Source organism: Rhagoletis pomonella, unplaced genomic scaffold (assembly GCF_013731165.1).
Source record: "Rhagoletis pomonella isolate Grant_MI unplaced genomic scaffold, Rhpom_1.0 Rhpom_scaffold_00005, whole genome shotgun sequence".
Lineage (NCBI taxonomy): Eukaryota > Metazoa > Arthropoda > Insecta > Diptera > Tephritidae > Rhagoletis > Rhagoletis pomonella.
The window spans coordinates 29,751,343-29,764,265 of record NW_023458559.1 but is presented as its reverse complement, the minus strand read 5'-3'; the positions used below and the strand labels follow the sequence as shown (position 1 = coordinate 29,764,265).

The 12,923-nt window shown below is 42.1% G+C and overlaps 1 protein-coding gene across 1 annotated transcript; it reads left to right on the top strand.

Annotated features, from left to right (window-relative positions):
• The first annotated feature begins 1,141 nt into the window (after positions 1-1,141).
• Positions 1,142-10,471, top strand: LOC118739854 (protein tramtrack, beta isoform-like). Its single transcript, XM_036471350.1, has 6 exons — positions 1,142-1,288; positions 7,850-7,965; positions 8,021-8,225; positions 8,295-9,628; positions 9,701-9,755; positions 9,821-10,471. Exons 1-6 carry the CDS (start codon positions 1,142-1,144, stop codon positions 10,469-10,471), a joined length of 2,508 nt encoding a protein of 835 aa, XP_036327243.1.
• The last annotated feature ends 2,452 nt before the right edge of the window (positions 10,472-12,923 follow it).

Below are 12,923 nucleotides of genomic sequence, written 5' to 3'. Positions count from 1 at the left end.
TTAATCTCTACACCACTAAAAATTTCTCATTTCCACTCTGAGGCTCTTCTACAACACCAGTTCACTCATTGGTCCCCCCTCTACCACTTTTGCAAATCATTCAACAGCCGCCTTAAAGATTTGTTTATTTTTGTTTACATTCTACATGGTTTGTTTTCGAAACAAGTGTCCCCAAATTACAACAATAAAAACGTCAAAGCAAACAAGCAAACCAGCAATCAAAACAAATACAACAATTAAAATGCAATACAACTTTCGTAGCGAAAGTGTGTATAAAAATTACCAGGAATGAGTGGTGGCGTACTACTATATGCCGGCCAAGCACTGCATTTATTTATTTTGATTTTGTTTTGCTTACGGTAAATTTGGCTCTACTACATATATACAATACATACAAACAAATATTCGCACATGTTCGTGGAAACTCAAATCCCACGAGACAAAGCGCCGCGACCGCACATTTTCATCTGACTGTGATGAGCCATCAGTGTCGTATCGCACTGGCACTCAGGCCATTGAATGGCTGCTGTTGGTTGCAGTTGGTGAACGCCAATGGAGGGCAAACTTTTAGACGAAGACGAAACGTTGACAATGTCGACAGGCAGCAAGGCGACGATGATGTGCATGACGTTATGATTATGATGATTATTAAATTGTGTTTGCTAGTGATGATTACGTTGTGTTGGGGCAAAGCGTTTGTGATGCGCTCGTGAGCGCTGTGAGGTGCCAAATGTATTGTTTTGCTTATGACCACAAAAACATTGAGTGAAATAGAAAAAAAATAAAAATATTTTATTAAATACATACAAACATTCATACTTATTATCATGCAAATGTATGGTCTGAGGTGTGAAATGATTGCTTTTACAAATTGCCTGTGTCCACTGATTTTGTTTACATTTTTAGCAATAAATATTTTCTGTGTATTAAACGCAAAGTTTAAGGAAGAAAAGTGCGAAATTAACTAGGAAATTCATTTGGCGCAAACTTAGCGCAATATTTCATATGACCAAAGTGCATAATTAGAAACTGAAAATTAATATAAATATTAACTAAATAAACAAAAGTTGAACTTCGTTTTGAAAAATATCTAAATATTTTTTATGTGTTGAAACGAATTTGTGTGCATTTTATTTGGATTATGGAAAATGTCAATGCAACTGCAGCTGCTATACGTCAACAGCAACAACAATTACAACAGCATCAGCAGTTGCAGCAACATCATCAAGAACAACAGCAGCAGCATGAACATCAACAGCAATTTTGTTTGCGTTGGCATAATCATCAGGTAAACAAAAATAAACATACAATTATTTAAATAATTAAAAAAAATTTGGTAATACATATAATAGCTTAGGTTACGGTGGTTGCCACTGCGTACAGTCCAGCGTAGAGGCAACCTTGTGGGCTCTTGTTCCTTTCACTTACATAGTTTCCTGTATGGTTAAACCCCTCTGTTGCCATAACGTAGCGTTGAAGGTCGTGGATGTCCATAGAGTCGACATCAGGTAAACATTGCGGGGTAACCTAATTACTTACCATGCGTTCCAATTAAGCAGTGTCCTGTAATGATACCGACAACCGCGCTGATGATGGGGTGAACAATTTGTATGAGAGTTTTAGATCCTTTCTCGGGTTCCTACGATTCGGACCGACCACTACACACCGGTTCTGGGTCCGAATAGACCTTTCACCAATCACATTCCAGCGAGACAGCACTGGAAAGGGTACAGTGTCTGGAATCGTAGTCCTGTAAACTTATTCACGATGGAATGGGCAGGTAGGTGGAGGTGTCTTCTGCGAAGAACTCTCCATCAGCATGAAATTTGGGTTACCGGATCAATGGAGCATCTGCCAAAAAGAGGTGACCGTAAAAAAAGAGGAAAAAAGATTAGTTGCTTCTAGTGTAACACCTTTTAAAGAGGTGAATATCTATTCCGACAGCCAAGCAGCTATCAAGGCACTTGGCTGATTGACGTTGTGTTCGAGAACGGTGAAAGAGTGGCTGACTTCCTTATCGACCGCATCGGATTACTTCGCTATCAAGCTTATTTTCGTGCGATTTGTTTCTGGACCGATGGGCATTTAGTCATCTCAGCGAGCGCTGGGCGAAGACACTGGAACGCAAGGTAGCAAGGTGGCCGCCTGTATGTCGGAGGCGGTCTGGAGAGCTCTTGTGGCTAAGCAAGATACACCTCTCGCTATTGGTGGGAGTGTTCAGTGGTAACCTGCTGCTCTGCACGGTTACCCATGAACGTGTACGTAGCGTACCATAGAAGAGCGCACAAACATCAAATTTGCTGTTGATAGAGAGAGAGAGAAGCAACATCAACGTCACGGTCATGCTTTGGTGAGTTTTCGTCAACACACAGATTCCATGATCATGCCAGTTGACAATAGGGATGTTAATTTTTCAGCTTTTTCCGATCCCGGGTTTTAGGGGTGTCGTTATCTCGGCGAATAATCCCGGGATTTTCGGGACCTTAAAAAGGCCTTGATCCCGGGACTAACACTACCAGTTGACACGTTCTCCGTTTTTACGTCCGTGGGTAACTGCGCTTTAAGGTTTAAGCACCTTGGGTCGCATTTTTTTCCTGATTAGCTTTCGGGAATGAACATCAGTCGCTTGAAGAGCTTCATCGCGAGCACGGAACGTTTCTCATACAAGAAGCTATAGGTGTCGTCATTCTTCCTTACATTCCCTCCCTTTCCAAATCCCCGGCCCTCTTTTCCAACCCCTGCGCCCTATTCCCTCTCCCCTCTTAAGGGCAACACAAAGGACAGATTAGTCATGTCTAAGTCGGTGTGTTTCTGCAGAGGCAGCCTGATAGCCTAACCTAGATCCTTTATCATTGATGCTTGGCCAGATATAATTAGTAAGGAATTATGTTGGTTCCTTCGCTCAACTTTAGTTGGCTAATTCAATGAGCCATAGGGCGGCCTCCTTTGTATCTGTTAACTCGGCCTTGAAACCGCTGCAGTGGCCAGGGAGCCACATGATGAGGTTTGGTGAGGAATTTTTAGAGTAAATTCCGTTACCAACCTTAATCCGTAAAGAAGGTGGTAGAATGTAAGTCCAAGCAGTTTACCCCGTCCCTTCTGGATGGAATTCTGGTGGAAACGTCGGTAGGAAAAAAAAAAGTTTAATATAGTTTTTAGTGCCTTATTGGGGGTAGAGGGCTGGGCTCCTGTGCTTAACTTGGTTGGACTGCTCTAGAAGCAGCCATCATATGGAAATCCTATAGAAATGGGTGGGATGGACAAACGCCGTGTACATCCACCGCTACTCTGCAGGCGTAGAGGGCGTTTATGGCTTTCCTGGATCGCTCCGTAAGATTCCGTTTCCAGTTAAAATTTCTGTCAATAACTAAACCGAGGTATTTAACATCGTTGGAGAGTGTAAGCCCCATTAAAAGAGTGTCTTATATTTCTTCGTGAATAGCAACATTTCGGTCTTGGTGGGGTTGACCTCGAGTCCACTATCCCTCAACCAGCGAGGCAGATACCGCTATGTCCAAAGTTCGCTAAGCATTTGGAGATGATTGCCCATTGCTGTGGGTGCATAAGCTATGACGTAAAAATCGAAAGGTAAGCTGCTTATAAGTTAAGAGTTTTAGGAGCTAACTCTATTTTTTCCAGAAATGTACATGCCTCAAAAAATTTAAATGTGAAAATAACGATCACAGATATTTGTTTAATTATTAGTTGCGATCCCGTATGAGTCCGAAGTTGTCAGAAATAGTCACAATTAGCCCAGAGTACTGAAGATATTATACAAATGTATGTGCGAGAACGACTTCTGACTATTTGGGATAAGTTAGGACTCGGTGGGGATCGCAATTACTATTTGGTAAGATCTTGAACAAAATAGTTCCTTCCCAGCCAGCAAAATCACCGTAAACGAGCTCGTAGCTGGATATTTTCTCGAAGAAAAACCGGCTAAAAAGTCCTTTATGATAGCCATTTACGATTCTTGTCGAGTACTTTTTCGCTTGAAATTTTCGAGCACGTACGAACAGTCCTAAACGGATCGATATTCGTATGCGATTATTATATATTATAAAATATAGTGGTTCAAGAAAAATTTCCAACAGAAAGAAAATTTTTTCTTGTGCTGGAAATTTACAACAAGCCTCTGAGCCTAAACAGCTCTTCGCGCCTCACTTATAAGCGAATGCCGGAAGTACTATAGATACGGTGACCATTCGTACCGATTTTGGCGGGACAGTACCGATTTTAAGAAAATCGTCCGCTGAATATTTTTTTAAAGTCGCGACGTATAAGTGTCCTGATTTTTCAGTGTTTTCTTAATTAATTTAAAAAGAGTATCCTTATACTGTGGCCTCCCTTCTTACGTCTACTGTAAGTTGAGTTTGAAACAACGATTGAAAAATATGCAGTTCGGGAATCATGTAGACCCATATTTTATCTCTTTCGAGCCATTAGTCCTCGAGTACCTCCAGCACTCGAAGAGCAGTTCGTTATCAAAGTAAGATCTGCATAGATACTTGTATACCTTCATCATCTCTACACGATCAAAAATGTTCCTTGAATCCCAGGAAAAATTTCGCCCGAAATAGTTTCTTAAAACTAAAATAACCACAAATTTTGTGACTTTTTCTAGACATGTCCCAGCATTTTCTTGGAAAAAAAGTTGAAACAAATTTTTGGTTTCACGCGGCCTGCTGTCAATAAAACATTCCTTGCACTTTTCCGCTTAGCAAGCAAATTCACATTGCCGCCAAATGCACTGGGGTCCGGAAGAGATATTGGCAATAGCAACTAACTGACAGGCTGCGCTGACTTCAAAAAAAAAAAATAAATCCCATACATTAATTACAACAACAACATTGGCGCAACAAAACAAACGAAATGTCAAAAGTAGAACCAACGGCTCATTGAAATACGCCACACAGCGCTGTGTCATGCTATGTGCATCTACTGCCGCCAATGACACATTCGATATATTCAAATCCACATGTATATATGTATGTACATACTTTTAAGAAAGCAGCAAAGAAAAATTCTTTGGATTTTGGCAAATTGCTCGAAACATTCAATTTTTTGGAAAGTTGCTGAGAAGATGCTTTCACTTGCTTTCACTGTAGTTGTGTATGTACGAGTGCGTATGGGAATTTGGAAGTGTTTCCACATGCATACCTAGTATACTTTCGAATGAACTTTTAAAAATAAAAATGTCACCAATGACTAAATTTTCCTGGTCTACTCAAACATATGTACATGAGAGGCCACATTTAGCGCATGAGTACCTAATTTTAGGTTGACTGACCAGTACTGTAAGACACAGTGTGTTTTGTTTTTATTGTATGTGGAAATACAAATTATTGTCTGTTTTTATTGTTGCTATTTGTAAGGTATGTCTGTAGCATCCAGTCAATGGAACAGTCATTGAAAAATAGGAAGCCAAAAAACATTGACGAATATCACTTAATCTGCGTTATGGGAGCCACTTTCGAAGTGATTACGTTTTCGTAGCCATATTGTTGGCTAAAGTCTTTGGTCTTATTCATAAAAGCATAAAATAGATTTCAAAAACTGTACGAAATGAAATTTATATCAGACTCTTCTTCTTGTTTGCGCCGCGATCAAAAAACTTCGCCAATTGCTTCTCCCCTTTGCGAATTCGCGCCAGTTGCACATACCGAGCGCAGACAGGTTCTTCTTATGTTCGCGGTCACCCTTGCTTTCGTTGTCCACCCAAGGGCACCCAGTCGAAAGATGTTTTCACCGGAACCTCGTCATCCACGCGTACAACATGGCAAAGCCAGGGCATGTTCAATTTTTAAGCGCTTAACTATGTCCATGTCGCTAAAAAGCTCATACAGTTCGTCATTCCATCTTCTACGGTACCCGTCGCCCAAGCGAACAGGGTCGTAGATATTGCGTAAAATAGCTCTCTAGAAAGTACCCAAAGCCTTCTCACCTTTGTTTGACATCGTCCATGTTTCTGCGGTCATGATGAGACACTTGTAGAGCGTGATTTTTTGCGTCGTGAGAGGGTTTACAAGAGTTATTCTTCGATTGATTTGCCGGCTGACGGTGTTGGTGATGTTTATACTGGAACCTTGGTAGACAAAGTCTACTTCACTGTTATAACTGCATACAGAGTCGTGTGTCCCTAAGCGCGTGGACTCTTTATGTGTTGCCATGAGGTACTTTATCTTGTCCTCTTTCAGCGCCAAACTAACCGCTTTCGCTTCGTTATCCAAACTTGCCGACGATATCGCTATCATCTGAATACGCCAGAAGTACTAGATTTTTACTGTATATGATGCCCCTGCGATTTAAATTGGCAGCCCTCATTATGCTCTCCAGAATCAGATTGAAAAAAGTCGCACGAGAGTGAATCGCCTTGTCTAAAAACTCGTTTGGTTTCAAACAGTAGGGAAAGGTCGTGCCCGATTTGAACGGAACTGAATGTTGTACTCAACGTCTCAATATAATCGACAAAAAGATGGGACATGTCGATTTGCACATCGAGTGTTTTTTGGCCAGAATTTAGCGAACTGTAGAAATCTGCTCGATGGTGGACTTATCAGGTCTGAAGCCACACTCAGTTGGTTCGTAAATAGCTTCAATCTTTTACACAGTATCGCCGACAGGACTTTATAAGAAATATGAAGAAGGCTTATTCTGTGATACTTGACACAAACGGCGGTATCTCTCTTCGCGTGGATTGGGAAAAGTACACTGATATTCCAATTATCGTGCAGGCTTAGGAGCTGGTACATGCTCTCTACCAGAACTTAGCCGTCGCCCTCGAACAGCAAAGCCGGTAAACTAGCTGCTCCAGAAGTTTTATTGTTTGTAAACCGCATTTTGCTGTTCTCACCTTGCCTTGGCCGAAGGGGCGTCTATATACATTGGTTCGGGTTCTTCCTCATCAAACGCTCTACCTGTTTCGCCATACAACATTTACTTTGGACATCTGATGCCAGATTTCCATATTCGTCTTTGCAGGAGCTAGTCATTTCATTTCTGCCTTATTTTCTGATAGAATTTTCGAGATGCATTCTTGCCTGCCAGTATGTCCTCTTTTCAGGCTCACATAGCGCGAATATTTAGATATTTGAATGACTAAAAACTAGTATTTGAAATACGGAAGGCGCTATTTTATTAGCCTTTCAGATACAACTGTACTTTCAGATACAACGCTATTTATTGCCGTGTATGTATCTATCACCTGGCTTGCGCACCGTGTGGGTAGCAAATTTAGACACTATTCATTTAAGAATTCGTTTCCGAAGAAGCGTTTGAGCACTCCAATGATGCAATGGTCACGAGACTATCAGACAAGATGCTTATCTACTGAAGGCAGGTTTAGAGATTCAATACAGAGCTTCATTCATCGATACAAAGGCGGCTTGTGTTGGCAGCCTAAAATCGAGATTGACTGACAGCTCGAATGCCCATTTTTAGATCTTTGGCCGTGGCTATATAGTAAGTTGTCTTGATGATGAAACTCGAATTATATCCCCGATAGATCCTAAAATCGATTCGGGTGGAAAATCCTTTTCAAGAGAGACGTCGTTGTGTTGTTTGAGATCTAAAAAAAATCGAGCAGTGAAAGTGTTGGAGTGATCGAGTCTTAATTCCCACTACGCATTACGGTTTGCTTGGAGATTCCGTAAAAGAATTTTAGTAAATGGTCTACAGCCCGAAAGTTGAGTATGTCTTTGGAGCTTTTGTAGACTAAGGGTAGCGTTCCTTGGCAGTGAAGACTTATCTTATCTTATATAAAATAGAAATTTCTCTAATACATTTTGCTTGAAAAAAATCAGCATAAAAGAATAAAATAACAACTGGACGTATTTATACTTTCTTACAGACGAGTCTTTTGAGCACATTGCCAGTGCTATTAGATCAATCTCACCTCACCGATGTCACTATATCAGCAGAGGGACGTACGCTGCGTGCACACCGAGTTGTGCTCAGCGCGTGCAGGTGCAAAATTTCTTAATAAATCCTTCGTATCGCTAATTGTTCTTGTTTTTAACAGCACCTTCTTCTTGGAGCTCTTTCGCACCTTGGACACCACCAACCATCCAATCATAATCATACCAGGTGCTACATTCGCCGCCATTGTGGCGCTGCTAACTTTCATGTACTCCGGTGAGGTGAATGTCTTCGAAGAGCAAATACCAATGCTGCTCAGTCTGGCCGAGACTTTGGGCATTAAAGGACTTGCAGATGTGCAGAATAATGTGAGTGAGCGCTTCCATTCAAATGTTTAATCTAGCTCTTAAGTGTAACTTGTAATATTTCTCCCCAAGTTACAGAAATCTAGTAGACGCGCTGCCACTGCACCGCCAGCGCCACAGCAGCCGACGCAAGATTTTTTAGACTCTTTGCATAAAGAAGAATCAGATTCACCGGCTACACCACCTACCCCACCGCCTACATCCACTTCCATGGCACCACCTCTGGCCTGCACCGTGCCACCGCCAAGCGCACAGCTACCGCTGCTCTCTGCTGCGTCAATGCCAAGCGCTTTCAACACACCGCTACTCGGCAGCAAGCTGCCCACACCGCTGGAAAGTTTCTTCCTAAAGTCGCTGCAATTTTATCCGAACTTGCTGCCACAGCCGCTGAACTTTTCTCAAACGGCGCTCAATAAGACCAGCGAACTGTTGGCCAAATACCAGCAGCAATGCAATAGCTTGTACCAAGACGCGTTGGGTATCCCGCCTAAGGACATTTTGCCTACATTTAGTGGTACTGAAGATTACGCAGCGGCAACCCAATTAAGTACGGCAGGAGTCATCGACGATGGCGGCGGCGGCGGCGACGGCTATGGCACTGCGAAGCGTTTCTGCCTGGGAGATAGGCAACGACAAGTGAGTGTTTCCGCCACGAAGCCGCAAACGTCGCTTCTGCACTACACCCAGCATCATCAGCACCACCAGTCACCATCGCCACAAACGCATGGTCAGCATACGTTGGCGCATAGCCAGCCGACGATAATACAACAACAAAAAGACATTAAACGTATAGATAGGATAGTAGAGAATTTACGCAAGACACCGTTGAGCGGCGAGAGCGGCTCAACTGCGCTACAGCAGCATCGACAATCACCGCAACAACAGCAACATTTACAGAGTCACCTCCAAGCACCAGCACTGAGCGTAAAGACGTCCCTGGGTGCCAATTATACGCCTAACTTGCCATCGCCCCAATTAAGTAGCACCAATATGCCGTGGTCCATCTCTTCGTCGCCAGCAACCGCCTCCACACAGAGTCAATTGCATCAGCATCATCAACACACACATGCGTTGTCTTACTTGAGCGCTGACGATCAGGTGGCAAAACTGCAGCAACAAATAGATCAATTTGCAAGTTGTAGTCGTAGCGCCGCTGCAGCAACAACTTCAACAGCTGCTGATAGCAATGAGAATAAGGCCAACACGCATGGCGATGGTAGTCTGCTGTCGGCATTGACAGAGAAGCCACCGAGTGGCGCGGCGAATTTATCGAGCACGCCAAACGCGAGCCCACAGCCGAAACCACCGTCAAACTCAAAGCTCTACGCCACCTGCTTCATCTGTCACAAGCAGCTTAGTAATCAATACAATTTGCGCGTGCATCTGGAGACACACCAGAATGTGCGGTGAGTACTACATAGATGGCGACTTTTTTTATATTTGTAATCTTAAAACGAAGTATTTGTTTCTGCTTTCAGCTATGCTTGCAATGTTTGCTCGCACGTGTCGCGCAGCAAGGATGCCTTGCGCAAGGTATGTAAGCCACGCAAATGCTGCTATATTTCTTTTATTCATTTCTGTCCTTTCTCATCCTACAGCATGTCTCATATCGCCACCCTGGCGCACCTTCACCCTGCGAATCGGAGGCGCGCCGCAAACGTGCCACCAAAGCGGCGAACGCGTCACCACCTGTAGCCACCGCTGTAACACCAATAAGCGCTGGCGGCGCCAGCAGCACACCCACCTCACCTGCTACTCCGACAATCAGCGCGCCATTTCAACTAAATCACAGCGCCGCAGCAGCTTCTACCCCAACAACAAGCGCCAACATATCTGCTTTGGACACAGAAGCGCAAATGGCAGCAGCGGCCCAACTGAGTTCAGCCTATATGTTTCTGCCGAATCAATTTCACTTAGCGGCTGCAGCTGCTGCTGCGGCACAACATCAGCAGCAGCAGCAACAACAATTGCAAAATGCATTAGATGCTACAAATGCAGCGGCGGCAGTTGCTGCTTTAAATTTCCCTCCCGCTCCCGTGGCGCCTGCAGCAGCGACTACACCAACAACTGCAGCTGCAGCTTCAAATGTCGGCGAAGATAGCACAGCAGCTGCTTTGGCCAATATAAAGCGTGAGCCGAGTCCAGCTGTAAGTAGTCCAGGTACGAGACATCAAAGTGGCGGTAATCAAAATAATACTCTGGGTTGTGGTGGTGGTGGCGCAGAGAGGAGTCCAATGAATATGCCGTAGGCGTAGGAAGATAGAAAGTTTCGGCATACATTTTAGGTTAAGTAGCAATTTTCTACTTTTTCTTTACCCATTTTTCTTTTGAAAGTAGCATTAAGCTACTGTTAGTTATAGGGCTTTAGATATTTTTATCATACCAAGTGATCCCATCGTTAGCCCCGGCTGTGATAATTAGTGGAAACATTTTAATTTTTTTCTTTGTTTCAATTACTTTTTAATTGTAAATTTAATATTTAATAGATAACTTTATTCAGTCTTTATTTCACTTTTTGACTAATTTCCGCAGTTAAAATTTCACCCAACTTATTTTAACATTCACCTTCACGTTAAAAATCGAGTTTAGCCGTCATTGTCTTAAAAATTTAATATTGAATTTCATATATAATTTAAGCACAAATGCGATAGAATAGAGTAGGAGAGCTCAAGAGGGGATTCGGGGATTTACTCGAGCGCGTCAGATTAACATATGGGGGATACAGTGCATCCTGTTGAGTACCTCTGCCAAATCTAAGCCATCTGTGTTGAGCCGCGCGCATAGGACAGCTCATCAGAAAAGTAAAAAAAAAATGGTAGGCGCATCAGATTAAGAAATGGTGGGTTAATTAATTACATGCTGAAAAGTCTGCAATTCAATAATCTGACGATTTGAGCGTGACGCAAGGGATTGGGAGGGTTGCAAACTACAAAAAAAAACGTTACCTTGACATTCTCGAGCGCGGTAAATTTTTTTTTTATTATGAAGCAAACAGCTGAAGGGCAATGGGAAGTATATAATCTGGCGGCTTCCACAAGTGGGAGTAACAAAAACCGTCAACAAAGATTGTCGCGTGCACCTGCTGCTTCTCAAAACTACTACAGATTTTTCTACGAGATTTGTTATTTTTTGAGTTGTTTACTGTTTTCCGTTCATATTATTTGTCACAATCATATGACTGAAAGTATACCCAATGGAACAAATGCTCGCAAATGAAAGCAGTTGCGAGTGAAATGTGAGAATTAACACAAATAAACTCTCGCTAAAAGCTCAAACAGTCAACGACGTAGTGTAGACGTAGGTTGACGCAGACACGATCTACCTTATGGAATTCGCGTGTTAACGAAAACTCACCACCGCATGGCGGTGACAGTGCCGTTGCTTCTCTCTCTCTATCAACAGTAAATTTGATATGTTGCTACGTACGTCAACATACGCTTACGCTACGTCGTTGACTAACTGCGCTTTCAATTTGATATGCTCCTACGTACGTCAACCTACGTTTACGCTACGTCGTTGACTAACTGCGCTTTAAAGGTCGGCCCACATAGAACCACAGTATATCCCTCTAGTAGGCTGAACCGCCTCCAGGCGGTCGTTAACTAAACACCTTTTTAGTGTACCTATAATAATATTTTTTCTATATTTGTAAGGCACGATCTTTAAACAAAAATCGTGCCCTTACGGCGAAGTAAATTTTAATCCGTTATGTCAATCCGTTTTATTTTAATCGGCAGTTGAATTACGGATTGTGAAAGACACGATTAAAATTAATTATTTCTTGCTATTTAGTAATTTGGTAATTAAAGAAATTTTTTCTTTTAAACAATTTTTTGATATAAAAAAATTCGGTGGATTTCGTAGTTAAAGCACCCTATTTTGATATAAGTGTTATAATTATGTCCCCAATCGAAATGGACAAAATTGCTTTCGAACACAGACCGTCTACGGACCGGCTTGCCGACATATAAAAACCCAGTTTGCATTTTTGACCGTCTGCAGACGGGATTGCCGGTTCGTAGGTCAACATTGTGTAAGAAAAAGCTGAAAATACGTCAAAGTATATCGGCGAGCCCGTCTCCAGACGGTTTTTCTCCCCTGTAGGAAAAAGTTACTGTCACAGATCGAAATGGACATCATTTTTGGATTTCACGTGCTAAAATCACCCATTCCTGAATTTTTCAACTCATAAAAAATTGGCCTACTAGAGGGGTATAGAGTAATAAACCTTTTTGAGTACTACTCGGGAGTAAAATCTGATCAGGATTGATAATGAGAAGGAGCATAAATTTTGTTGATTCAAAGTTGTATACAAAATTACTGTGGTATGAAAGGGAGTAACAACCATACTATAGCAGTGTGGCACAAGTCATGACTGTGTAAACGCCTGATTATGGCAACTTAACTTAATTTAACGGAACGTAGAACTTAGAGAATCAAAATGAAACAGATTATTGCAAATTATTGTCTATTATTATAGATACTTGTACAGATTATCATAGTTCAGTGTATAACTTGTTATATTACACCGTACATGATAATGAACTGTTAAATGCTGAAAACGCTAGTAACTTTACGTAAAATGCAGCTCCGGTTCACATTCTTTGACGATTCTCCGAGTGGTGAACTTCTATTTCTCTTAGAAATTGCGAGAAGAGAAGGTGAATTTGTAAATAAACACTTTTATTATAACTTTAATAG

Coding starts and splice junctions, on each gene's coding strand:
- LOC118739854 (XM_036471350.1), top strand. CDS start 1,142: ATGGAAAATGTCAATGCAACTGCAGCTGCTATACGTCAACAGCAACAA. Junction 7,966..8,020: donor GTTGTGCTCAGCGCGTGCAG/GTGCAAAATTTC, acceptor TGTTTTTAACAG/CACCTTCTTCTTGGAGCTCT. Junction 9,629..9,700: donor GAGACACACCAGAATGTGCG/GTGAGTACTACA, acceptor TTCTGCTTTCAG/CTATGCTTGCAATGTTTGCT.